General features: G+C 56.3%; 11 protein-coding genes across 11 annotated transcripts; 5 read left to right on the forward strand and 6 right to left on the reverse strand.

Annotated features, from left to right (window-relative positions):
- Positions 1–1,046: 1,046 nt before the first annotated feature.
- On the reverse strand, positions 1,047–2,246 carry JCM15063_004247 (uncharacterized protein; the record flags this gene model as incomplete). Its single annotated transcript, XM_076680714.1, has 6 exons — positions 1,047–1,110; positions 1,176–1,360; positions 1,434–1,562; positions 1,665–1,783; positions 1,847–1,915; positions 1,982–2,246. Coding segments are annotated over 6 exons (831 nt in total), but the record flags the coding sequence as incomplete, so codon positions are not given.
- Positions 2,247–2,500: 254 nt separating this feature from the next.
- Positions 2,501–4,510, reverse strand: JCM15063_004248 (uncharacterized protein; the record flags this gene model as incomplete). The annotated part of the gene is made up of 1 exon (XM_076680715.1): positions 2,501–4,510. The coding sequence occupies one exon, from the start codon at positions 4,508–4,510 to the stop codon at positions 2,501–2,503; it is 2,010 nt and encodes a 669-aa protein (XP_076532114.1).
- Positions 4,511–4,554: 44 nt separating this feature from the next.
- Positions 4,555–5,284, reverse strand: JCM15063_004249 (uncharacterized protein; the record flags this gene model as incomplete). The annotated part of the gene is made up of 2 exons (XM_076680716.1): positions 4,555–5,150; positions 5,233–5,284. The coding sequence occupies 2 exons, from the start codon at positions 5,282–5,284 to the stop codon at positions 4,555–4,557; spliced, it is 648 nt and encodes a 215-aa protein (XP_076532115.1).
- A 579-nt stretch (positions 5,285–5,863) lies between these two features.
- JCM15063_004250 (F-box/WD repeat-containing protein) lies at positions 5,864–9,030 on the forward strand (the record flags this gene model as incomplete). The annotated part of the gene is made up of 5 exons (XM_076680717.1): positions 5,864–7,938; positions 8,002–8,227; positions 8,287–8,426; positions 8,496–8,758; positions 8,855–9,030. 5 exons carry the CDS (start codon positions 5,864–5,866, stop codon positions 9,028–9,030), a joined length of 2,880 nt encoding a protein of 959 aa, XP_076532116.1.
- A 375-nt stretch (positions 9,031–9,405) lies between these two features.
- Positions 9,406–10,989, forward strand: JCM15063_004251 (uncharacterized protein; the record flags this gene model as incomplete). Its single annotated transcript, XM_076680718.1, has 2 exons — positions 9,406–9,735; positions 9,814–10,989. The coding sequence occupies 2 exons, from the start codon at positions 9,406–9,408 to the stop codon at positions 10,987–10,989; spliced, it is 1,506 nt and encodes a 501-aa protein (XP_076532117.1).
- A 95-nt stretch (positions 10,990–11,084) lies between these two features.
- Positions 11,085–12,691, reverse strand: JCM15063_004252 (uncharacterized protein; the record flags this gene model as incomplete). The annotated part of the gene is made up of 4 exons (XM_076680719.1): positions 11,085–11,459; positions 11,528–11,670; positions 11,755–12,467; positions 12,528–12,691. The coding sequence occupies 4 exons, from the start codon at positions 12,689–12,691 to the stop codon at positions 11,085–11,087; spliced, it is 1,395 nt and encodes a 464-aa protein (XP_076532118.1).
- Positions 12,692–13,191: 500 nt separating this feature from the next.
- Positions 13,192–15,790, reverse strand: JCM15063_004253 (uncharacterized protein; the record flags this gene model as incomplete). The annotated part of the gene is made up of 6 exons (XM_076680720.1): positions 13,192–13,654; positions 13,721–14,313; positions 14,376–14,510; positions 14,583–14,679; positions 14,739–15,132; positions 15,766–15,790. 6 exons carry the CDS (start codon positions 15,788–15,790, stop codon positions 13,192–13,194), a joined length of 1,707 nt encoding a protein of 568 aa, XP_076532119.1.
- A 1,589-nt stretch (positions 15,791–17,379) lies between these two features.
- On the forward strand, positions 17,380–19,490 carry JCM15063_004254 (uncharacterized protein; the record flags this gene model as incomplete). Its single annotated transcript, XM_076680721.1, has 4 exons — positions 17,380–18,495; positions 18,991–19,015; positions 19,079–19,165; positions 19,240–19,490. The coding sequence occupies 4 exons, from the start codon at positions 17,380–17,382 to the stop codon at positions 19,488–19,490; spliced, it is 1,479 nt and encodes a 492-aa protein (XP_076532120.1).
- A 649-nt stretch (positions 19,491–20,139) lies between these two features.
- On the forward strand, positions 20,140–22,009 carry TAD1 (tRNA-specific adenosine deaminase; the record flags this gene model as incomplete). Its single annotated transcript, XM_076680722.1, has 6 exons — positions 20,140–20,321; positions 20,387–20,613; positions 20,682–21,263; positions 21,327–21,432; positions 21,497–21,680; positions 21,752–22,009. 6 exons carry the CDS (start codon positions 20,140–20,142, stop codon positions 22,007–22,009), a joined length of 1,539 nt encoding a protein of 512 aa, XP_076532121.1.
- A 193-nt stretch (positions 22,010–22,202) lies between these two features.
- Positions 22,203–22,631, forward strand: COA6 (Coa6p; the record flags this gene model as incomplete). The annotated part of the gene is made up of 2 exons (XM_076680723.1): positions 22,203–22,427; positions 22,524–22,631. The coding sequence occupies 2 exons, from the start codon at positions 22,203–22,205 to the stop codon at positions 22,629–22,631; spliced, it is 333 nt and encodes a 110-aa protein (XP_076532122.1).
- A 280-nt stretch (positions 22,632–22,911) lies between these two features.
- JCM15063_004257 (uncharacterized protein) lies at positions 22,912–24,504 on the reverse strand (the record flags this gene model as incomplete). The annotated part of the gene is made up of 2 exons (XM_076680724.1): positions 22,912–24,026; positions 24,096–24,504. 2 exons carry the CDS (start codon positions 24,502–24,504, stop codon positions 22,912–22,914), a joined length of 1,524 nt encoding a protein of 507 aa, XP_076532123.1.
- Positions 24,505–25,270: the final 766 nt, after the last annotated feature.

Consider the following 25,270-nt stretch of genomic DNA (forward strand, 5'->3'; position numbering starts at 1 on the left):
CCACGCACCCCCCCCCCCCCCCCCCCCCCCCCCCCCCCCCCTCCCCCCCCCCCCCCCCCCCCCCCCGCCCCCCCCCCCCCCCGCCCCCCCCGCCCCCCCGCCCCCCCCCCCCCCCCCCCCCCCCCCCCCCCGACGGGGCTTGAGCTTACCTCGGACGCTCGAGAGCCGGGATCGGACCATCGTAGACGAACTAGCATAGGGTCGGAGCTAGCGAAACTAGGTGAGAGGGACAGGAGAGGAAGAAAGTGCGCGATGGCCACCGCTACGAGAATTAGGACGACAACGATGACGAGAGGGGGTCGGGGTGCGAGAGCCAGGAGTAGAGGACAGACTGCCCAGAGATAGCGAGAGAGAGAGAGAAGACTCGCGCGTGTAGGTTGTTGGACACCACCAATGCGAGGATAAAGGCGGCCGTCGAGGTGGAGTGAAGAGAAGGGAAGCAAGAGCAGAGTCCTCTTCTCCAAGCTCTCGCTCTCGCTCCGTCTAAAGGTCCGCGGTGGATCACGGAGCGACGAGAGCGACCGAGAGGTTCGTGCGAATGACGTAGGTGACATTCCTCGCTCGCGCATCCCCTCAACCCGCCCACTCGCCCCTGCGCTCTCGATACCGATAGCAGTCTACGATCGAGCCGAGGAGCCCTGGACTTGAAGCGACTCGATTAAAGGCCTGCGAAGACTCGAGAAGGACGAACGCATACCGTCTCCGCCTGTCGCGGCGGCGAACGTGAACTCGTGACCGCCTGCTAAGCCAAGCCTCCTCCCCTTCCGGCGGCAAGGCTCATGCCCTTGAAACAGGCGAATCTTTGAAATGACCAGATTCCGTCCGATTTGCTCAGATTCCGTCGGATTCGGTCGGGATTCGTCCGAAACGCAATAGTGCGATAGCGAGATAGATTGCAACTTCAGGAATTAAATGCTCACGAGCAGCAGCCATGCCAAACTTCGGGGTCAGGTCACTGAGGGGGCTCGTGATCGTAAGGACCAGACGCCTTTGTGCAAGGCGGAGCATTAGCTGTCGCTAGCGAGAAGATGAAACAATCGTCTTACATCCATCGTAAAGCGCACTTCTCTGGCCACTGTCGGCCCGGGCGCCTCTAGAAGTCTCGCCAATCTAAGAGGGAACAGGACGTGTCAGAGGAGGAAGAGCGGGATGGGTCTGTACAGAACGTCGCGAACCTTTCCCCGCGCTGATCAAAGTACAACAGGACGCGCCTGTAACCTTCTCCGGCTCGGTCTTGTCCTGGAAGCCAATCGTGCGAAGGTACTGTAGGAAGCATCATCGCCTCAGCCTCGCGCGACCAGCTGGATGGCCTGTTGTCGGTCCCAAACAGTTTGATCGTCATCTTCGACGTCAGGACGAACTTGGGTATGGGTCCAAATCGAGTCAGTGTCAGCTGTCGTGCTTCTTCAGAATTTTGGGAGTCCTCGACTGACAGTAACTCGACGTGTCGACGAGATCGCGGTAAGAGTCGAGCGGATCCGGTCGATGAGGGTTTTCTTAGTCTGCAGGTCGAGTGTCGGCCGGAGATGGGCGCTTATCGAGTCAAGGATGACGAGATTGACCTACGCATAGGAACGGAATCAAGCCAAAGTCAGTCGTGAAGCATTTGTACCCACGGTTCCAGACGCCCGTCCTGCTAATATGAAGGTGCCACTGCTACTTACGCTGGGAGTCTCATCGAGCCAAGCCTCGAGGGTGTTGAGCGTGGCGATGAGTAGCCATGCGGAGTCGATCCTTCGATAGATCAACCTGTCTGTTGCTCGGGCTACCTGTTCGGGTGAGTCTGCTCGTCGCTACTGTCAAAATCACGTCGTAGCTTCCGGCAGTATTGATGAATTGAATATACACTCGTTATGGTGCGCGAACGTCGATGCAGTATCGTAGAGTAGCCCCGGACCGAGTGAACCTTCGGCGTCTAAATGCCGATGTTTGCAAACACGCTTCAGCGAAACGCGAGCAAGGCATCATGCGGATGACTCACCAAGCAGGAGAACCCGTCCGCCGTCCGGCTTGAATGCCTCCGCAAGTGCGAAGGCCATGGCGGTCCGCGATTTGCCAACTCCGGCCGGACCGACGAGCTCGAGGATAGCACCTTGCGGCAAGCCCTTACTGCTGTCGAAGCTCGCTACATCTTCTGGAGTGAGTAGCGAATCGAGGGCAGGGCAGTTCGACGAGAGCCGAACAGATGAGCCAGAGTCGCGCGACTGCAGGAGAGCAGCAGCCGTTTGAGAGAGAGGATACTGCATGATCTTGCGGTGTTTGTGTGTGCTACATATGGCGTACTGACAGGCTGGCGAGGAGACGGCGGTGATGTTGAACGAGGGCGCGCACAACGTTCAATATTGTCTTCTACAAATTCGACCTTCTTGGTACATTCTTGTTGTCGGCAGCTGAAAGCTTCCACCTGCAGACAACGCGTAGCTGTTGATCTCTTCACGCACTATTATGGGAAACGTTCAATTACGAATACAACAACAATGCACAACGTCCAATGCAAAATTCAAGACGAGCTCGAGGTCGATTCAGGGTCTCCTTCTGTATTACGCCGTTTCTCGCGTCCTTCGAGTACTTGCCTCAGCTCACCCACCATTCTTTGCTGCTCTGCTATCCCTCCGCCACCTTCGCTCACCGATGCCGCCCGTTTGCCAGCATCCAAGGCTTCGCGGCCCTCCTTCATACGGCGAATGCGTTCTTCCCGACTGAGCTTCTCTGCGCCAGGTGTCCGATCCCGCTTCTCGCCTGCAACGGCTTCAAAGATCTTCTCGCGCTCATCTTCCCGCTCTTGCGGTTGAAGCGACATGGAGAGAGCAGCGTCGAGAAGGGCTTGGCGCGAGACCAGATCGAGTTCGGGAGTCGCTTGTCCATCATCGAGCGCAGCGTCAGACGACCCTTCTGGCTTTGGTCGGTTCGGCGGAGTATCGTTGCTCCCAAGCTCATGCAATATGTCCGCCTTCGTCTCCCATTCAGCTTGAATCCCGAGTCCCATCTTCCGCTGCGTGCTGGGGTCGGTTTTGAAGAGTTCGATACCAAGCGCCTGTCGCAGCGTGACTCGGCTTTCTGCCCATTCGAGCGCAAGTTTTTCCAGCTCCTCCTTGATCGTGTCATGCTTTTCTAGCACAGCTTCGAGTCGACGACGTGCTTCCAGGTTGCGTGTCTCGACGGCAGGGGAGTCGGATAGCGGCAGCGGCGACAACGGTGACAGGAGTCGCGCTTCGGAAAGGACAGATCCCAGGCTCGACTGCAGAGTTCGCAAGGTGTCACTGAGCGTGACATGTTGCGATTCATATCGTGCGAGGGCCTGCGCAGTCGGTGCTGGCGCAGACGAAGGCGGGCCAAAGTCAGGCGGCGAGTGCGGCTCCAACGAGATGGTTGACCTGTGGCCGAGGTGGCGACGTGCAGAATGATTCTGCAGAGACGGAGCTGAAGGGGTTGGATCGGCGGCAAGGATGCCCGAGATTGCTGACTCATTGCGATCGAGCTTCTGTGAAGGGAGCGCACGAAATGGCGGAGGCTGAGCATTGCTGCCAATGCGGCTAGATGCTGCACAGTCCGGTTCGAGGCAAGATTGTTGTCGAAGGGTCTCGATCTGTGTCGCGATCTGGCGAAGGTTGTTGACCAATTCGACCAAAACAGCGCCCAAGTCCTGCCGGTTCTTGCCATCGATGTCCGATTCTTCGCAGACCGCGATCAGGGTCCAGATGAACCCCTTTCTGAGACCATGCGCTGCATCCCACAGCTCCTGCAGATCCCCTTCTGGATCCTTTGCATTTGTCGCGTCGTCGTTGGTTCCGAGTGTGCGTGCCAGAGGACTCGGAGGGACAGGAGAGGTGTGATCGATCCAACCTCCGACACTGGCGGGTCTGCGACGGCTTCGGCCGCCGTGATCCCGCATCGAGGGGCTTCCCGAGCCTGCCGCGGTGCCAATCCCGAACGCGCCAACGGTCCCAACAGATGGTCTGAGCCGATGACCTCGAGCGCCTGCCGGAGTCGAAAGACGATCCTGCCCAGAAGCTGTGGACGTGTTCGAGCGGGTCGAAGACTTTCTCTCGAGTCCCCCAAAGTAGGTGTCTGTCGGATGAAACGGATCGTTGCGGCTAACGCCCTCGCTCCTGGTGAACCGGTCGATTGGTGGCACGACCGAGGCAGACGCGGCGCTATTCGCTAAGCCCACGGATGGATCCGACGCTGCGGACCCAAGTTCCCACTGTTCGACTTCTTCGCGCTCCTGCAAGGCACGAGATGCATGTCGCTGTAGTTCCGAGATCGATGCTGTAGGCCCATGCAGGCCAGCTCGAGTCCGATGTCGCTGAGTAGAGCGCAGTTCTTTAGGAGGTAGCTGGGGTGCGTTTGATGCAGGGATCAACGACGAAAGTTGATTTGTAGCTTGCTGAAGAATCGTAACGAGTTTGGAAAGCTGAAATGAGATCTGGTCCGCTTGCGAAGAAAGATGCGACGGGACCCTTGATGAGGCTTGTGAACGTGGAGGAGTCTGTGGCGGTGTCGAAGACATCTGAAGGAGTTCAGATACGGGCCTTGAATCGTATGTGAAGGAAGTCAGTGAGCCCGAACGTGTTCTAGACAAGCAGGCGAAGAGGGAACGTACCCGCGTCGGTCTAGTCTCGCCATTGCGAGGGCAATTGTCCAGTCCAGCATCTGCGCATTGCGTACCCAGCTCTCCACTTTCGTCAAAAGTTCGACTTCGACCGTGTCATGCCGTCGAGTCTGCGAGGAGGGCGCCTGGACCGCCGCGTTCAGCGGTTGCGCGATGCGCCCAGGGCTATCCGCTATCGACAATCGCTGCAATCGTTGCACGCACTCTGACAGCGCTTCTCGCAGGTTGCTCAGCGTGTCACGATCCCGCCAGGTCTGCCCAACCGTGTCCCACGCGTCGGGCCAAAGGGTGACTTTCGCTCGCTGCCCTTGTGCGGCGCCGCCGTGCCTCGCGTTCGCGGTCCTGGCGATAGTATCCTGTTGTACGAGTGTTGATAGCGTCGGATAGAGCTCGAGCGCATCCTCCACGGTTGCGCTGAGTAGAGCCGAAGTTGCGAGGGTGAACTTGACTTGTTCGTAGGGCTCTGCGCCGGATCGGGGCACAGCGGGCGGGCTCGGAGGAGATGCGTCGAGCAGCGAAGCCTCTGGTGAGCCGAGATCTGGATGCGAAGGCGCGGTCGGAGCGCGAGCGCGCGTCAGTCAACAAAGGTGTTGGGCTGCGTGCGAGCGCGTTCGGCGTACCCTGCAAGTAAGCGGCAAAGGGGGATTCTCGGCAGCTGAGCGGCTCTGCCATGAGGGTCGGGGTTCCGAGCCGTGGGATTGCTGGCTGGCGGCGGTGGAGGAGAGAACGCCATACAGTATCCGGATTCCGAGGGCCGCATATCGGCCCCCCCTTCATCCCCGGCCTCGCTTCTCGATCGCGTTCTTGCCGTACATCGCGTGCGACTGGACCTGGAACGGGTCGATACACGAAAGAATCGTCCTGTCAACTCGCCAAAATCGCAAGTCGTACAAGTGCGTCGACAGGTTTCGGGTGCTGGTCCTCATTCAGACCGCTAACGAGGACCGATCGGCTGACAACGCATCGCATCGCAAGCAGGCTATTCTGCGATTGCTGTGTCAGCTCACAGTCGCAAACGGTACAATTCGGAGTGCTCAGCATAAGCAAGCCGACCCCTCGCTGCGCCATCTTCGGATCTGCTCGGCTGCACCTTGCGGGGTCTCGAAAGCAGCCGACTGAATTGAAGGCTTAGACATACCTCGGCTGGAACAAAGATTCGAGCAACGCTCAAGGTCACCCGCGGTTGAATCAGTCAAGGCTCTTCAGGTGTAGCGGAAGCCCCACTCCAGGTTGCAAGCGCGAGATCCACCCATGTCGGCATCATCGCCATACTCCGTTCCGTTCGCACCCTCGATTCCTCAGGCCGAGTCGCCCCCACAAGTCAATTCGGGCTCGCCCCCGCTCACTCCGACTCCATCGGCTCTTCACCACACGCTCGTCTCGACTGCCGCTGCTAGGATCAGCCAAGTGAACGCGATCAGACCTCCGACCCCTGCACCGAGCCCCCAACCGAGATCGAGAGCAGGCACTCACGAATCTCATGCCGGTCCTTCCGCAATTCCCGTCGGCGCCCCGATTTGGCGCTCTCCGAACGAGTTTGCTCAACCGGCAGCAGCCGAAGGCGAACTCGTACAGGGAACAGCATCTGCATCTGGCCGCTCGCTGACCGAAGCCGAAATCATCGACTCTCTGCGAGAGCAAATCAATAGCTTGCTGCCAGCCTCTCGCCAGCTCCTTCTCACTCATCTCATCCACGATTCTGCGCCGTCAGCGCTGTCGCCTCTGGTCCACCTCATCACCCCGCGACTCAAGCGGGACTTCCTCAAGACGCTCCCCGTCGAACTCGCCTTTCATGTCTTGTCATTTGTCGATGAAGTCAAGACCCTTGCTCGAGCGAGCGAGGTGAGCCGCTTTTGGCGCGCCCTGCTCGAGGACGAAGCAACGTGGAAGAGGATGTGCTGGAAATCTGGCTTCGGAAATGCCCCAGTCCCGCCGAGCCCCGCATCTTTAACTGTCGCGCTCGACCAGTATCAGTTTGGCAAGATGAGGAGTCTCGAGTTCGGCACCCCGGAGCAATGGAATCAGGAGGACGAGATGTTCACACCTGCTGGAAGGGAGAGGAGGGGAACGCTCGACAGGGTCGCTCTCAGCGAGTTTGCCGCGCGCGCGGAGCTGTTCGACCTACCGGTTGCAGTCAGGAGAGGCAGTCGTAGCGCGAGAGCGCCCGATAATTCGATGATTTCCGAAGCCGCGAGGGACGAATCGGATCGTGCGAGGGAACGGGAAGGCAGTTGGAGCGATGCCCCGACCACGCAGCCGACTCACGACGAGCTTCAGACATCGCACACTGGTCTTGGAATCGCAGCAGCGTCAGTCTCAAATGTCGGAGGACTGGCCGACCGCAGAGGCACGAGAAGCGTTCCTGCCGTCCTCACGTCGCAGCAGTCTCTACCGCGCCGAAGAGCTTCTGCTCTCGAGTCGACTCCGAATGACCTGTCTCGTAACCTGCCAACTCAACATCGACAGTTTTCTCTGCCGGGACATACCTCAACACTCGTCTCGCCGCCCATGTTCTCCCTTCCGACCAATTCGCCCTCGGGGGTTCAACCTATGGCATCGAGCTCGTCAAACCCGGGGTATTCTGATCACGTGCCCCTTCCCAGTTCCTCAACCTTGACGGCAGAAACGCCTGTTGCTGCCAGTCAAGCTTCTTCTGCAGCTCCTTCCCGCCCGACACTCAACCCCTTCTCGTACAAAACCCATTTCAAACGCGCATACTTGACGGAGTCGAATTGGCTTCGAGGTCCAGGACGTCTACTCTCGACACAGATGTCTGCTGATGACGGAGTTGTCACTTCGCTCGGATTCGATGAGGACTGGATCATCGTCGGCATGGCAACCTCGAAAGTGCACGTATTCGAAGCGGGTGAAGGACGCTACGTCAGAACTCTCGAAGGTCACGAACTTGGAGTCTGGTGCCTGACTCTCGTAAGCCGAGGTGGAGGAAAGAGAACGGCCAAGAGCAAGAGCCGCGCCGACAATCGCGAGGACGAAATTCTGACAGGAGAGGCGTTCACCGCACACGGTCGCAGCAGCACCGACTTCTTCGGCACTCCACCACAGAGCTCTTCGTCGCCAAACCCCCGACGTCGACGCTCGTTCCCTTCCGCGTCGACACCGTCTTCTCCCGCTCCAGCGCCTGTAGACACATCGTCAAACAAGCAGACAAAGTCAGGAGGGATGGGCCTCGGAGCTGGTGGACCAACAGGCGATTCGAGCCAGCAGTCTGGAGTCTGCAGTACGGCGAGAGGATGGGGCCAGGAAGGTGCCATTGTCGTGAGCGGAGGATGTGACCGAGAAGTGAGGGTCTGGGATGTCGAGACTGGGTAAGCTCTCGCGTCCGAGCGCCTGTTCATCCCATCGCTGATGCAACATTTTGACTTCTGCAGCAAGTGCCTTCACACCTTGCGAGGGCACACGTCGACCGTCCGTTGTATGCGCGTCCTTGACGGGAGACCGATCGCGGTCTCGGGGTCGAGAGATTCGACCTTGCGCGTCTGGGATATCGAGAAAGGCGAATGCCTCCACCTGCTCAGCGGACATACACACTCGGTGAGATGCATTGAAGTGAGCGGGAACAAGGTGGTCAGCGGCAGCTACGACGCGACCTGCCGAGTAAGTGTCTCTCCAGCGTTATCTGTTTGCGAGTTGTGCTGACACGTTGTCGAGTTCAGCTATGGGATATAGAGACAGGACAATGCCTCCACGTCTTCCGCGGCCACATCCATCAGATCTACGCGGTAGCCTTTGATGGCATTCGAGTTGTCACCGGCAGCCTGGACTCGACCGTCCGTATCTGGAGTGCCGAGACCGGGTGAGCTGCCTGACTGTCCGCTACGGGCATCCCGAAATACTTTGGCTAATACTGGGATCCTGATTGCAGCGAATTCCTCGCGTTGCTACAAGGACATACTTCACTCGTGGGGCAGCTGGTCCTCCTGCCGTCGGCGCCCTCTGCCGCTTCGAACATGCAGCCGGGTGCTACGCTTGTCACAGGTGGATCAGATGGTCGAGTGATTGTGTTTGACATGACAACATTTGAAACCGTCCATCGACTCTGTGCGCACGACAACTCGGTAACCTGTCTCCAAGTCGACGATCGGTTCATCGTCACCGGAGGGAACGACGGTCGGATAAAACTCTGGGGTCAGTCGCATTTCTCCTTGTACTCTTACGCCCGGCCGATAAATACCGTGCATGGTGTCAGTCGACTGACGCTCTTCATACCCTTCGCACTTCCAGATTTCCGATCGGGTCTCCTGATCCGAGAGTTGTCGGAACCTTGCGGAGCAGTCTGGCGTGTTGTGTTCCGCGACGACAAGTGCGTGACGCTCTGTCGGCGCGACGGCAAAACTCTGATGGACGTGCGCACGTTCCGACCGAGCGAGGAGGAGCTCTTCGGCGAAGGTCAACACTGAGAGGGTGGTTTCTGGATTTCCTCACCCAATGTTCCCCACCACGACGCACACCCACTATCTTTTTGATACCATGCTAGAGTTGAATACTCTGTTAGCGATACCTGATGCAGCTTCATTTACTTTTATCGATTATCTTGCTTGTCTCAGTCAGGATGCCTGTGACCCAAACAGCACTCGAGACCTCTCGGTCCGAAATTGTTCGAACCGAAGCGGCGCATGCGTCTCCTTCGCGGCGTATCTGCGCAGAAAAAAAGAAGAGAAAAGGCCAAAATGCGTGTTCATTCAACTTGGAAAATTCAAAAGTTGCAACACTGTCGTTGGTACGGCGACATACACCTTCATCAAAGCTTTCACGCGCATCGCTCCTGCACTACAATGTCCGCTTCAGTCGCTACCAACAAGCCCAGCCTTTCGACCCTACCGGAAGGTTTACAGAAAAAAATCATTCAGTTCCTCGTCGAAATTGATGAGGAGGAGGACGACGCGCACGACAGCTGCGGTTCGTGCTGTGGTGATAACGAAGATGAGAACGAGCACGCGAATCATGCGCGCCAACATGTCTCTGGCAAGTCGCTCGGCGAGCTGAGCGACATTGAGCAAGAGCTGGATGCTATCTCAGGCGAAGCGCCGATCGGTTCCAACGTCTCGAACTTGTCCTTGACGAGCAAGTTGTGGCATCAATTGTGCTGTGCTGCGATCTGGCAGGTCCGTCCATGGATTCCGTTATCTGCCTGGCCTTCTTGGCCTTTTCCGTTGACTGACGGCGTTCCGCTCGCCTCGTAGTCACCAGACCTCGCCGAACGCAGTACAGAGTCGCTCCTATACTTCTACCGCGAGCTTCTACCAAAGTATGCACAGCATGTTTGGTCGCTCTTCCTGATGCAGACCCTCGAAAACATTGTGGAGGAGGAAGACTCGCCGTTTCAGGTCGTGCAAGCGTCGACGGAGAGTGACCGAGAGCTTCTGGTCGCCGAAGAGATCGAAAAGATCGCTAAGGTTGGCGCCTCCGCCGACCTCGGCATGCGCAAAATCCGGGCGACTTCGCTCATTCTAGGAGAGATCGTTCGATCCTGTCCTGAGCTCAAGAGGATCGAGTTTGACTGCACTGTCACCGATCCTGACCGCGGGGAAGATGCAAGCGACGACATCCGGGATAACGTCCTTCTGGCGGTCAAAGAGCATGCCTCGAAGTACGGCACGATCACCCACATCGGCTACTCGCTCAGTCCCGATTCAACAAGCACCTACGAAGATCTCGCAGGTCTGCTCTCGCCTTACAAATCGACTCTCAAGTCTCTCCGTCTCGACTGCTTCTCGGCAAAAGGCGACAAGCAGGCACTCTTTGCCGCCCTCTCGTCCCTGTCGCAACTCGAAACCCTGGACCTCGGCGAATCCGACTTTGTCGACGACGAGTTTGCCGAGCTTGATTTCTCCTCCGCCCTCAACAAGCTGGTGCTCGGAGAAACTGTCGAACTGTCGATCAGCGGTTTCGTCAAATTCGTCGAACGATTCTCGTCGACCCTCACCTGCCTGCAGCTCGACGGCTCACCTTACGCAGGTTCGGACGAAGAGTCGAACGAAGAAGCTGCCGGAAGCTTGCCTGCCTCGATCAATCTGCCTCGCCTTTCGATGCTGGAGATCGCGACGCCGCGCAAGACCAACATACTCGACTGTCTCACCTCTGCTTCTGAACACTTACGCGAGCTTCGAATCGGTTTCTGCCCCGACTTTGACGTGGACGAAATTATTGCGTTCGTTGAGAAACGACAAGACACCCTGGAAGCGCTCGAAATCGACGTGGGAACGCTCTTGCACGAAGAACTGGCCCAGCTCGCAAGCAGCTGCGAGGAGCTCGGCATTGCAGTCACGGTGGTGTCGGCAGGCTTTGACGACTTTACGGATGGCGACTTCGAAGAAGACGATGGGGATGAAGAGTGGGAGTCAGATGATGAGGAGTAGAGGTTACGCCTGGCTTAGACGCCCTCGTCTTAGCTCGACCATGTCATTATAGAGGCAATCTGGATCGAATATTACATATACTGTCACAACACAGGTCAAAACGGTACCTTCTCCTTTGCCTCTGCATCGTCGTCTCGATCAACGAGCACGTCGACAACCACCGTGACAGTTACCGAGTCAGTTCCGCGTTCACGTATGTTGGTGGATCTGGATCCGACGCCGTTGTCACCACGTGAAGTCTTTGGCTGCCGCCTGTTGTCTGAGGTGGACTCGGGCTGATCATTCCGATCTGCGTGATATGCGCCGCGAATGAGCAAGATTGCGCACGGCACACCGATACAGGCGTAGAGCCAGAGGGGAACGAGAATGAGGGCGTCCCCAGATATGAGAGGGTTGACCGCTCCGAGAACCGAAATGACGAACGAGGCTACGTCGAGTAGCGTGAACGCAGCAAGGAAGAGGATGAGTGACTGCGGGCGAACCGTTTATTATCAGAATCTGCATCGGGTGTGAGCTTATGAGGTAGGGAGGAGCTCACGTTTAACGATCTTCGGACCCGCTTGTGCCCATCGCTCTGAGCAACGGCCTCCGTTGAGCGAGCGAGCACACGCCGGAGCCTCACGAGGTAGTATGATCCGACTGTCAGGAGAGCGAGCCCTAGAAACGCCGTCGCAATGGTGTCTGTAACGCCAGATGAGATTCTTAGCGGTACTGCACGGACCTGCCCATCATCCGCGGAAACTCCCCAAACGGAGAGAAGCTCACAGAAAATATACGAGGCACGGGCATACCGGCCAAGACGAACAAGGTTCATCGAGAGCGTTTCGAAGAGAGGCAGGTCCGGGAGAAGCCAAACCGGCTCAAACGTCGTGCCAGGAGTCCATGTGGCCGACTGTCGGGCGAGGTTCTCTTCGAGGGCTCTGTACGCTCGGACCATGTCTCCATATGCGGCTCCTCCTTTGATGGTCAGGGGCAATGCAACCCCTACCACTATGCATGGAGTAGTGACGCCCAGCACGTCGAGGCAAATGGCAGCTTTCTGCACATTGTGACCAGTAGCGTAAAGGTGCAGGACCAGTGACGCTCCGACAGACCAGATGGCGACAGATCCAGCGATCCACACTGGCGCCCTGTGGCTCGCGCGTGTCAGCTCAATCTTGCACGGGTAAGCACCAAGCAGCTTGACTTGCCAGCTGACGAAGAAAAAGTAGCCGCTGTCTGCGCGGGGATGACCTTGAAGCAGCTGTATGTACCGGAACAGGAGAACCTCGAGCACTATATAACGTTTCAGCGAGAAGATTTCCAAGCGGAAGAGGTAAGCAAGGATGAAGTTACGAGCGGTCGCCAAAAGCGCGACCAGGGTCCACGAGACGGAACCGTGCGGCTTGATGAGCTTCAGACTCGGGTCGTAGCGAAATACCCAGCCTGATTTCTTCCACCACCGCATAACGAGGGAGATGATCACAAAAACCTCAATCCTGCGGATAGTGGAACGGGGCTTGAGCATGGGGAGTTGGCAGAGCGCATGCATGACTTACATTGCCAGAAGTGCCGACAGGAAGTACAGGCCATCGATCGTCGGCTGGCTACCACGAGGAAACAGCTGTGCTTGAAGTACCTCACTGAGGTAAAGGAATGGGTCGGTTGTCGAAGGCAGGCTTGCGAGTTTGTCGACGACCTGCGCCGCTGCGTCCATACCCATCGTTTGGCGCTACTGACCTGCCTGAGGTCGCCCTGCGGGCGTAAGAGAGATATGAGGGAGGTGACCGAAAGGCGGAGAAGCCAACGGGGAGAGAGCGCAACCCGAACTAGCTGGGAACTCGCGACTCGCCGATCGCTGCTACGCAACTATTGCACATCACTGCCCGAATCCGAGCGCCGGTAAAAATTGTCGAGAAGAACATTACATAGATTATTCGAAGGAACAGGCAAGATATCTTGATCAGGAAGGCGGCCGATCATTTTTCTATTTTCGAATGATACGATCGTCGAGTCCCGGCCCGTTCATTCTTCGCAGAAGCAGGCCACTCTGCCGGTTATACCAATGGCCATGTCCGAACCATACCGTGCCTCAAATCTCTTACGGGCGATTTTCCCGAAAGGTCGGATTATGTAGGTAAGAAAAGTCGCGCCCTGACCGAGAGCAGTATGAGGTCACGTGGGCACTGATCGCAACGAAAGCTCCATTGCAAAGCGCAATCCTCAAGTGCACTTGAACCCGACACATGCACCTTCTTTGCCTTGACGATCGATCCGTACTATTTGGCGACTGATCAGGGCATAGATGGCCGTCGTTCCCATGTTCTCTGCCCAGCCTTTCTCGGCAGCGAATGCGCTCAAATGCACCTTGAGAGGGTTCATCGCGAGGCATGGCGCCTGAGGCAGACCCGCAGGAGACGACACTAATTCTGTGTCGGGACCAGGATGCCGGAAAACGATGGGAAGTGCAGGGAGAGAGGGAGGCAATGTTGGTGCGCGCGCAGAGGAGAACGTCGAAAGCAGCAAGTGGAGAAGTTTGACTTCAATGACAGTCGAGGGAGATGGCGGCGACGGCTCACTATCGTCGTCACGAGTCTGTGAAGTTGCATACGAGCTGATGGAAGTCGAGGAGGGCGATGATGGAGAGCGCGTCGAGATGTGATTGAGCACAGATTCAAGGATCACACTGGTTCACGGCAGAAAACAAAGCTCAGTACGGCTCGGTCGACAGATACAAGCGAGCCGGACTTACGTCGTGTCCCGGATACCCAGTCGTCCGTCTGCAAACCGCTCATCGGCCTGATCATTTTCTCGCACCCATTGCTTAGCCCAGGGCCTCAGGATTTCCCCCATCGAGCGCCAGATACTTGAGGCGATCAAGTCGAGATCTTCTTGTCTAATACTGGCTGGTAGCTGGTCGCGAGCCGGTGTACTCTCGGCGACAGTGCTCGGCTTGGACTGTGACGAAGCTGCCGTTGAAGAGGGTTCTTCCGCCACCGGATCACCTACACGCGCTTGTAGTGACTCGGAAGTCGATACAGGATTTCCTTGTGTACGAGGAGCAGCTCGGGGAGTCGGAAACGCTGATGGAATCGACGGCCGAACTCGACGATTAGGCTCTGACTGCGACTTTACGGTTACCGGCGAAGCCGCGTTGTGTGCTGAACTTTCCGTACTGAGGGCGGTCTCCATCGGCTTTTGGGTTTCAGGGTGCGTCGTACGAAGAGTTGCAGGAGACCTGGATTGCGAGCCAAGACTCGCATTCGCTTGAGCACGGACGACCGAGGGAACTGTGCGAGCCGCTGGGCCGGGTTTGCGCTTCGGGATGGGTTTCAGAGCTGCAAGCTATTGCACGGTGCCATCGGTCAGTAAGCTGGCGGCTGGATTCGCATTTCGCTCACACGGACTTCGGATTCCCGATCACGTTTGAATTGTTGCAACGCGAGCAACTCCAGCTCCTCTCGCTTGATTTCGTCTTCCAAACTCAGCAGTCGATAGTAAGACTCATCGTGCTGCACGGCTGGTCCGGTTCGAGCGAGGGGCTGCGATGCAAGCCGAGCTTTGCGTTAGCGACAAGACGTGAGAGACGAACAAGACGACGCGAGATGGCGCACCTGGCGCAATTCCCCTTCGAGATCGGCTATCGAGTCTACTACACCAATCCATTGCGAGTGTAGCGCTTCGACATGTTCAGACGCACGGGGCAGTGGGCTGTCACAGTGCCAGATTAGCGATAGAAACGCGTCAAGGGCAGTCTGAACGGCACTTGCTAGATGTCGAGGAGCTTCTGCGCCGCGCGCAGACAGCGATCGGGATCGTCGGCGTTCCGAGCCGTCGGATTTGTGTCGAGGGACCGATCCTTGAGTGGTGAAGCGACATTTCGACCCATCTCGATTCTCTTGGGGGCTGTTCTCTTAGTCGCAGTCCATGCATCACCTGCGGATGGGGAGGTGGCATCGTCTTCGACCGCCCAGCTATCGAGGCTTGCTTTATTCGACCTGAACAAGCCTCTCTCGTGGGGTTGCAGGTCGCGGATGAGATGTGACTCGAAGTGTGCCGTTGATGCAAGCACTGTGCGCGGCAGTACGGCTCCATTCGGGAACGACAGAGACGCGAGGATGTCGGACGATCGGCGCAACGACGCGAACGACTGTTCGAGTGACACTGTTTACAAAGACAACGTTAGCGCATATTTCCCGATAGCGAGCAAGACACGAACAGGGTACGGACTCTTATTCGCGGGAGAGGAGGCAGATGCAAGCGAGAATGAATCACTCAACGAAACACGCGCGTCGTCTGCATGCACCGTGATCGAAGCTGACTCGAGGGGAGGCTGCGAAATTATGGCCTGGCGTCCGCAGGGTAAAAAAATCGACGCACCCGCGCCTGGCTTTCCTTCCTCCTCACTGTTTCCTCACCGGCTCATACGACTGTCTGGCTCTTGCACTGTGTTCTATCCGCTTCATCTCTACTGGTGAGCTCAACTGCTGTCTCTTGCCCACTTCGCGACTTTGCTCTCCTCCAAACACCTCCCACGACTCTCCTCGATTATGATGTTTGTAATTACCGTCTCATCGGTTCTCGCTTCGCTTCTCTCGCTATCCCAAACACGTGTCGGATCATTCTGGCGGATCAGCGACGGGGAACCGGAGGGTCAAGCATGGTTTACTCCTTCGTTTGAGCCTCCCCTCGTCTCTACCGCTCGGGAGGGTTCGATCTGTGGGCGTGAAGAAGCTGGCGGTTCTTGAGTTGATGAAAACACGCGGCTCTTGTGTATCTACTGAATCTACCCCTCACACAACTCATTCTGCTCGGGACCCATGGCGTGAACAAGCAGTGACTGACCCGCTTCTTTGCACCCGTTCGCAGGTTAGTCGCTTGATCTCGGTCCACCTTGAGGCCTCCATTTTATCGCCAGGACGACAATCATACGTATCATATTCAAACTAGAGTCTCCGAGTTCGGGTGGGCCCAAGTTGGCAACCCGAGCGAAGAAGAGACCTGTAATCTTCTCTCGGAAGCGTTCAGCCGCCAAGCACACACGGAACGAGTTACGGTCATTTGCAGTTCGCTAATGCTTCGACCACTCGCTCTCGTTTGCAGACTGCCCCAGGTCGTTGGCCTAAACGCTACTTTGTGAGTTTCATCATGTCATGCTACGAAGGAGTGCCTTGTTCGCTGGGAGACGATGAAACCCCTCAATTTTTATCACGACGGTCTGCGTATGTCTCTCAGGAGACTGAAGCCGAAAACGGTCGCCATCTAAACAACTTTCGACCAAATCTGATCCCCCTCAGCACGAAACGCGCATGTGATGATCCAAAGTTGACGATCTTTTGTATGCGCTGCGTATTTAGGCCTTGACTGCTCTGGATCCCATTGTAGTTCCGATGTCTGCTAGCTGTAAAATCAGTTCCTCGTCTATGTTTCTGTGCCCGCATTTGTCCCGTCTTGCCGCGTATAGTTGTCGTCCATTTGTTCTTTTGGGAGGGTATCCCGTCACCGGTTCTGCTGTACTTGCCATCAGTGTAACGATGTTGGCCAGAATTCTGGAAAGTCGCAGCGTTTCCATGCAGCTCTCCCTCTGCCTTCAGCTGCAGATGCATATTCATGAACTGCTCGCTCGTGTCCGACAATGACGGTTCCCTGCGCGCGGCCGCGAGAGCGACGATACTCGCCTGCTTCCCCACCGCCGACCCGGGGTTCATCGACACCTGTCTCGCGCATCACCTGGCATCACCCATCCCTACCGGCGCAGCCGAATGGACTCTCGAAGCACTCGTATGCAGGGTGACCGATAAACTCTGCGAATCCCACGATGAATTTCCGCAAGTCGGACGGATGCGAAGACGCGCGACGACTTCGGCCGTTTCGCCCGACTCTCCCGCAGGCATTACAACGATGAAGCGTGTGCGGGATCAATGGCGACGCACTGGCTCGAGATCTGTCAGGGAAGAGCGCAACCACGGAAATGCGACACCTTCAACGTCTGCGGTTGTAGCGGTCGAGCCCGTAGTCGACCTGACTCTCAGCCGAAATATCGCTTTGTGCGCACTCCAATCCACATTTTCATTCGATGCAGTTCATGCTGACGTGTCCTGCCGTAGAGTTCGGCTCCATGCGATGTTTCCCCTCGTCCCTGTTCGAGAAATCCGCGATCTTCTCCTTGAGCTCGAACACTCTTTCCTACATCACGGTGTCGACCGTCTCCTAGACCGATCGCACAATCGGCAGCGACCTACACCGTCTCCATGGCACGCGTTCACAACTTACGTCACCCAAATCTTTCGCTTGTCGCCTACACCCCCTACCCCTCGAGACACATTATCGCGATCCACGCCACTCTTGACCCGTCACGATCTCTTTCGCACGCCTCGACAGGACCTTGCACTGATCGCACATTTCGACAGCATGTTCCCTTCACTCACGGATGCGCAATCTCGTCGCGGACGAACTGGAATCGACGCAGCAGTCGCACAAGGCGGAATTTATGCTAGTATCAAGGGCAGACTCGAAGAGCTCGTGACAGAGCAGGAACGCGAGGACAATGAGGACAGCTTCAGGTGGTGGAAAAAGCTTGTGCGGCCTTACAACAAGCTTAGTCGACCAGGACAGGCACCAGTTCGGCGACAAGCGGTGGCAACGATCGACTCGTGTATCAGAGACGAATTCGACCAGTACCTGCGCGATCAAGGCGGATCTGAACAAGATACAGACGATGCGGATTTGGACACGGAAGCTTCAATCTCCCAGAGAGCGGACGGAATTGTCGAATGCGAATGCTGCTACACGAATGTGACAGCCTCGGCGGATTCGACAATTACTTGCAGCGCAGCATCGCCTCACTCATTCTGTCGCGGCTGCATCGTCAGCTTGGCTTCGTCATACGCGTTCGGACAGTCTGCCCTGTCTCTACCTTTGCTGGATTCGAGCCCGCCCAATCTTGGCATTCCCTGTCCCTCGACTTCGATTTGCGGAGCCGCCTTCTCCGTATTTGCACTTCGTCGGTTCCTCCCGTCCGCCACCTTGTCCGCCCTTAGCCGCGCAGCTCGGGTCCAGCAAGTGGAACAAGTCCTTCGTGACCTCCCTCCTGACACTGTCACCGCTCAATGTCCCGAATGTCTCTACACCGAGCTCGCTGAGCCAGCACCGAACCCTCTACTGCTGTTGCTACCACTGTACTCCTCACCGCTCGAGGTCCCATTCGACCCTCTGCAACTTCTCGAGTATACCGCCAGCACAATCATTGGTTTCGCGTCGTTCCTGCTGCTCAACATTGTCGCAATCGTCATCGTCGTGTTCTTCCCGAATCGCAAAACTGGTGCCCTGTACAGCTCGTATTTTGCGTCCACACCGCTCTCTATCGCACGAGATCGCGCCTCGCTCCTTGAGCTCCTTGTCGCTGATTTCGATTCGCCCATCTCGTCGACTCGAGTTTTGGCACTCAAACCTCATCTGCTCCCTCACACACGACCCCATCGAATACCGATCGTCGCTCTGGAATGGGTCAAAGCGCTCACAGAAAGTGTCAGCAATAGGAAACGCGGGCGATGTACAGTGTTTCGATGCAAAAACACCCCCAGCGGAGAAGCCATTCCAGCTCTGGACAGCCGGACGTCATCTCTGCAAGATATATTGCAAGCCGAAGCGGAGTTAGGAGACCTGGCTGAGGACATTGCGGAGGAAAGGGTACGAAAGATCGGACAAAAGCTCTCAGAGGGAACCGGAATCTGGACGGCGGGCTACTGCGGTCGATACTCATGCTTGCTCTGTTCCGTCATACTCAATCCGGCCGCTCCTTCCCTTCATACCTGCACTTCCGCTACGAAGGCGAGCGAATCTCCCCTCAAATCGCTGAGGCTTGCCATCGAGAACGCAGCGAGTGAAGCAGTGAGGCGGATATGTCGCCGCTGTGGAGCGAGTTCAGTCAAGGAATCGGGTTGCAACAAGGTCATCTGTCGATGCGGCCAAGCGTTCTGCTGGAGCTGTCGGTCAGACATCCCTGCTGCGGTCGGTTATCAGCACTTTTGCCAACACTTTACCAGACGTAAGTACCGCTCACTCGTGTCAGCCGGGTTCTGAGAATGCTGACAGTATCGTGAGTTGGTAGCCGGACAAGACTGTGACGAGTGTACAAAATGTATGTTGTACAAGGAGCCCGACGAGAAGGCGCTCGTCCGATCCGCCATCTGTGCAGGTATGTATATCTTGCCTGCTCTCCCTTTTGCGGTTGATGACGAATTTGACTTTCGCTTGCCTTGGCGCTACTAGCACGAGATCGATGGATCGCAGAACACCCACAACAAGCCAGCGAACTTGAAGGTGTAGACCTGGGGCCAATCTTTGCGGGAGTTCGGGACGTTGTCCCAAAGTTGTCGGGTAAGGTCCATTCTGCCGATCTCGCTGTCATCACGAGAGGACTGATAGTATCGTCTACAACCGCTACAGTTGCCGAGAAACTGACGACGGGTTTTGAGCTGCTTGCTCTTAAGCTGCTGGCACTCTCCGTTCGTCCTCGCTGACTGTGCTGAAGGAAACGTGATCGATTATTCATCTCAACGGAGAGCCTACAACTGCCCGTACAGCGCCTCTTCGGCCGTTGGGCGATGCTTCAGACCCGCGCAGACAAACCCCGTCAAGCGAGAATTAATGTGATGATTCTGAGCTCCGATCAGCGATTCCGATCTTGGTTGACGCTATGTATTTAACTAAGAGCACGCCTGATTATACAAGCACCTATAGCTCAGCGGCAGAGCGGTCGACTGCAGTCTTTCAGCGCATCGTCAGGTCCCTGGTTCAAACCCGGGTGGGTGCTTATCTTTTGCATCCGTCAACAAACTCGCAAACAGTTCTTTTTGACAGTTTGCCAAAGTGGATAGATGTTCTGCTAATGAGTATTGTTTGCTAAGCGAATCGTAAGGGGACGAACGCCGAGGAACAATCCGTCTCAGCTGATCAATCGCGGCCGAAACGTAGGTTCGAGCTTGTAGTCACCATAGCCATTTCGTCGACAACGCATCCAGCGATAGCGACGATGTCAAAGTCGGTAGTGTCGTAGTACTGGTCTGCCACACCGATATCTACCAGCAGTGAAGGGCGTCAGAGATCAGGCGAGGCGAGCGAATGCAGCGATCAACACAATTCTTGATCATTGCCCCTCAACCGACAGCGATGAGTCACGATGCTCTCGCAGACTCCTTAGCACACGCAGTCGCGCAGAAGTATGCAGCATTACCTCGGAGCGGGAAACCGCGGCCTCGGTCGAACGCTGCACCGACATGGACAGTCCTCGCGGGGTTCTGTCTCTATCGATCGGACGGGCAGCAGACTTACTGTCACTGCATTTCGTTAGGGTGCGTCTCGAGCGTCCTGACAACTGTACTATACTCATCGTCGTTGTCGGTGGTTGTAATTGCAGTACGGGATTGAAAGCGCTTCCTCACTCGAAACTGCCCATTCGCGGAGACGTCTTGCACGATTCGCACGCAGAAATCATCGCGAGACGAGGTCTGAAGCTCTGGCTGTATCAACAGATCGAGACAGCACGCGCTGGCGGCCGGACCTCGTTTCTCGAATCTGCTGCGCCGAAGAGATGGCGCCTCAAGGGAGACTGGAAGCTCGGCCTTTGGATCAGCACACTGCCGTGTACGCGTCCATCCATCTCGCCCGAGCACAAGTTCCCCTCGCACTCAACGACTTGCGCGTGAACACAGGCGGCGATGCTTCAACTTATTCCCTCGCGCTCTCGGCAGTCGACTTACCCCCAAACGATCTCGTTGCCTCTACAACAATCCCGCCAACCTGCCATTCTGCTTTGTCGGAAGCGGCTGCTCTCGGTCTCGTGACAACTCGCGAGCCATTTGCCGACACTGGCGCTGATACCCTCATGAGGGTACATCGTGGGCGAAATTCCTACTCTACGCTGTCGACATTGCGGACGAAACCTGGTCGTGCCGATTCTCCGCCTACGACGAGCCACTCGTGCTCCGACAAGCTCGCACTTTGGTCCTTGCTCGGAGTTCAAGGCGCACTTCTAGCCCGTCTCGGCGTCGAGGTCAGAATAGATTGTCTCGCTGTATCTGGCGTGCAGGGCGACTCCACCAGGAAAGAAAAGGTCCGGGAAGAGATCAGAAGAGCCGTTGGAGGCAGACTAGAAGGCTGGATCGGTCCAAGGGATGTTCTGGTCCAGGTCCCAACGGTCGGACTCGCTGAACACGTTGACTTTGAGCATGCTCGGGAGGCCGTGGCCAGAGACTTTGAGGTCTCTCAGAACGAAGTGGTCAGTTGTCAAGAATGTAAGCACATTTCGATACATCTTGTGCCAAGCTTCGTGCTGAAAAATCAGGTTGAATGCGTAGCCATATCGTGGGTAGACAGTTTAGGGGTCGAGGTCATCACTAATGGCATCCGCCAAGGCGCTTCGCCGAAACGGAAACCTGATGAACCGCTTGGCCCTAAAGCGAGGTAAGTCAATTTTCGCAGCTCAAGATCACGAGAGGGTGCGTCTGATCCCGCGGCTCCCCTTCAGATCGAGATTATCAAAGCTTAGTCTCTTCCAGCGACATGTCGAGGTGGAGCGCGGCGTTTCACCTAGCAATTTAATGGAGGATTCGACGTATTACGCATCCAAGCACAATGCACGTACATCACAGTCTGGCGATTATCAAGACCTGAAGGCGGCTGTAAGGGAAGGTCCATTCAAGGGATGGTTGGTCAGCGGTCGAGAATGGGAGGATTTCGACGAGCTTGGAAGAATTAGGGGTTCTGCGGGAACACTTTACAGGTAAGCTACGGCGGCTGTTTCGGGTTCCTGCTGGAGTCTACAATCTTCGGATCCCTGCACATCATCATCAATGTCGGCGCAGAGGTAGGAGACTGTGCAACGTCGTTGCCTGCCTCCAAACCTGACCGTGCCGACAAGAGGCTAGGGACGGGATCTGTAAAACCCGGATGCTGCGCCGCCCACTATGTGGCCACTATGTGGTTCACCCGAGCCCGTGCTCACTGGGGATACGGTCTGCTCAAGGCCAACACCGCATGAGATACCTCCGGGACATTCGTCTGTCACAGCAGAGTCGTCTCGCAATTATGCAGGGCCTGCGCAATCGCCACAATATTTGACCCTGTCATTTTGATGCAACTGAGCTGGAATATAATTTTCACGAGAATGAATGAGGTTGATGAGCGGGACAGCCTTCACCGCTTTCACACTTCGCCACACTCGTCGATCCGCTATGGGCTGGTTCTCTTCCTCGTCCGCATCTTCGTCCTCTTCCTCGTCATCGGACCCTGCCTCGGAGTCCGCTGCTCCGACGCGATCGGAGCGAAAGGCCTGCTGGGATTCCCGCGATCTCTACTTCGGCTGTCTCGACAAGAACGCAACCTCCGTACCGGGTCAGGAAGGGGACAAGTGCAAGTCAGAGGATGATACTTACCGCGCCAAGTGCGCTGCGAGTTGGGTAAGCCTTTCAGATACTCGCTCCACTTTGTGGCTTTTGTTCCGGGAGGATGCACTCGGCTCATAGAATTGACGAGACTTCCAACGTACGTTACAGGTGGATTACTTCAACAAGCGACGCGTACTCCAGTTGCGACAGGATATGATGGAGCGAAGGGCGGCGGAGCAGCAAGCCGACTTGGCCAAACCGCGGATAACCAAATGATCATGTTACGATACAGAGATTGCTTTGTGAGGAACAATCCACTTTGACATATAGTCTTTCGAGCGCATGTGCATAACAAGCTGATGCCTTTCAGCGAAAAGCAGACGAGAAACCCGACATGTAGATAGTTTGGACGCGATCGAACCTTGTGACAATGCGATTTGCCAATGACCATCGTTCTAAGGAAGAAGGAAGAATGTGCTGGCTATGATACAGTATCGTAAGAGATAAATTAGGAGACACAACAATAAGATCTCAATCACGGATCCTCGAGCTGGCTTCAGCACCATCCGATCCTCAGCAACCTGTAGCTGCCCTCATCGGCTCTTCCGACACCCTTGACCCTTTCAACCTCGGTTGTGCTCTGAATCCCGACGCGCCAAGGTTGCCCTTCTTTGCGTTCGCCCAGTTGCTCCTGCGTAGGGAACGCCTTCGCGATCGAGGCGATGGCCTCGACGTGAGTTGGTCGGATCGGTACAATCAAGTGGAAACCAGGTGAGGCTGCCGAGGCAGCAATCGAAGATTGCGTCTTGACAACGTGCGCCGACGGGATCGAATCCGAAGTTTCGGTCGAGTGCAACGATGGTCGATCGGGCAAACGGGTCTCGACCGCATCTGACTCGAGGGACAGGTTGGCGATTTCTCGCGACAATGGCTCCCGGATTTCGAGTGACTCTTGGTAGGCGTCGGGCTTGATAAGGAACTGTTCGACGCACGATTTGAGCCAAATTGCGTGCGTAGGACCGTACACGACATCGGCAGCGAGGAGGGTGTGGAAGGGTCGGTCGAAAGGAGGAGGCATGATGGTTGGAATGGGATTCCGTGGGTTTGAAGCAGCCGAGAAAGCGCGGGATGAGTGAACAGCGGACCAGTCGAGCTTGTGGGTTTGCACGGGTAGGGAAGAAGACGAGGAAGAGCTTGACGCGCGTGAGTGAGGCGTGCCGGGTGCTGAAGGGGTAGACAAGCCAGAAGTCTTCGTCGTTGGCTTGAGAGAGGGCGAAACGAGCGGCGAAGGCGCAGGCGAAACTGCGGCCGAGTTGCTGACGACGTTCTTCTGCAAATTCTCGAGTACTCCGTCGTGGTAATCCGTTGCAATCACATCCGAAGCGATGTTCATACGCTCGCTCATACCCTTCCAGACGAGACTCAACAATCCAGTGCCTGCTCCTAGTTCAAGGACGCGTTGGTCTGGAATCCCCACGCCAAACTTCCCCGGTTCGAGGGCGATCATGCGTGCAAGGATGATCGAACTTCCCCAGGACTGAAGTCCCACTGACGTAGGGTCGAGGTGCGATGGTAATGCGTCGTTCAGCGTGATTAGGAGGGGCTCGGTTTGAGGATCTGCCTCAGGAGGACAGGTCGGAAGCAAGAGTGGTCTCAAGATCGCTCCTCCTTCTACAGAAAGCAACTCGATTCCTAGTCAGTATCAATACGGAGTGAGACCAGCATGGGAAAGGAACTCGCCAGAGGTAGCAGTCAAGTGCGAGACGAGGCCAGCCGCCTGATCGACTATCTCGCACCTCAGATCGCGCTCCTGTTCATCCCCATTCTCCTGGGCTTCTTCGATCCACTCTTCACCTCTCTTGACCACGAGACTCAACCAATTGACCGCCCACGATCGTTCAAATTGGTCCTGATGCAGGAGAGGATCTACTGTCTCATCCTCTTCGACCTCGCTCGAGAATTGCGCTTGCCGGGCTGCCTCTTGACTAGGATGAGCTAAACTTGAATCTGTGTCGGCTGCATAGAGCGTTCTGAGGTGCTGGATCAAGTCGAGGATCTTTTGCGAAGTAAGATTCGAGGCGCTGAGATTGCGGCTGAGTTTCGGGAGAACTGAGGTGGGTAAGGAGAGACGGCGGACTCTTGTCGACATCCAGCGAGAATAAAGGTATTGCGATGCAAAGTTGACGAGGACAGCGAGAGCACGGAGACCGAGGAACGTTTTGATCAGCTTTCCGCGCAAGCAGAGTCAGCTGAGAATTTCGCAAGCGGAAGGCGGCTGACACGCAGATAGAGAGCGACTAGACATACTGCACCACTTTCCCTGGTCTGCGGTCCGTATATAAATGCAGGACTCGTAAGCCACCTCCTTGTGACACCGCGATAAGGTGAAACCGCCGGTTTTTCGGACCTTCCTAGCAGGGCGTCTAACACCGGAATCAGCTATAGCATAATGGAACACTTGAGCATGTGTAGCCAGGTCGAGCGGATATAAAGCCGTTCCAAGCTGAAAAGTTATCGTGAATCTGACTAGCTCTATAGATGGCCGGCGCGCTTCCTCTGAGCTCGTACATGTGTGTCTCTTGTGATACGCAGCGCAGCGCACGTGTACTAGCAAGCATTGGAGCTGAAGCGGTTCAGATGATGAGCTGTAGGACGTACAGTGTAGAAGGACCTGAGCTTTAAACAGCCTAAACGTTCGCAGCTGGACTTCCTTGCCATTTCATTTTCCTGTCGGACCTGCCAGCAACCGAGCATCGACAATCTGGCTCACAGTTGGAGCTAGTGTCCTTGCCTGGGATACTGTAAGGATCCCTCCTATACGCCGGGTTCGAGCCAAGTTGGCTTGATCGAATTTCCTCAAGTTGTCGCTGCTGTCAAGGCAATACGCGAGGTCCAGAAACAAGAGTTGTTGGCAA

This window comes from Sporobolomyces koalae (assembly GCF_050403365.1).
Source record: "Sporobolomyces koalae JCM15063 DNA, S_koalae_JCM15063T_v1_ctg44, whole genome shotgun sequence".
In the NCBI taxonomy this organism is placed as follows: domain Eukaryota; kingdom Fungi; phylum Basidiomycota; class Microbotryomycetes; order Sporidiobolales; family Sporidiobolaceae; genus Sporobolomyces; species Sporobolomyces koalae.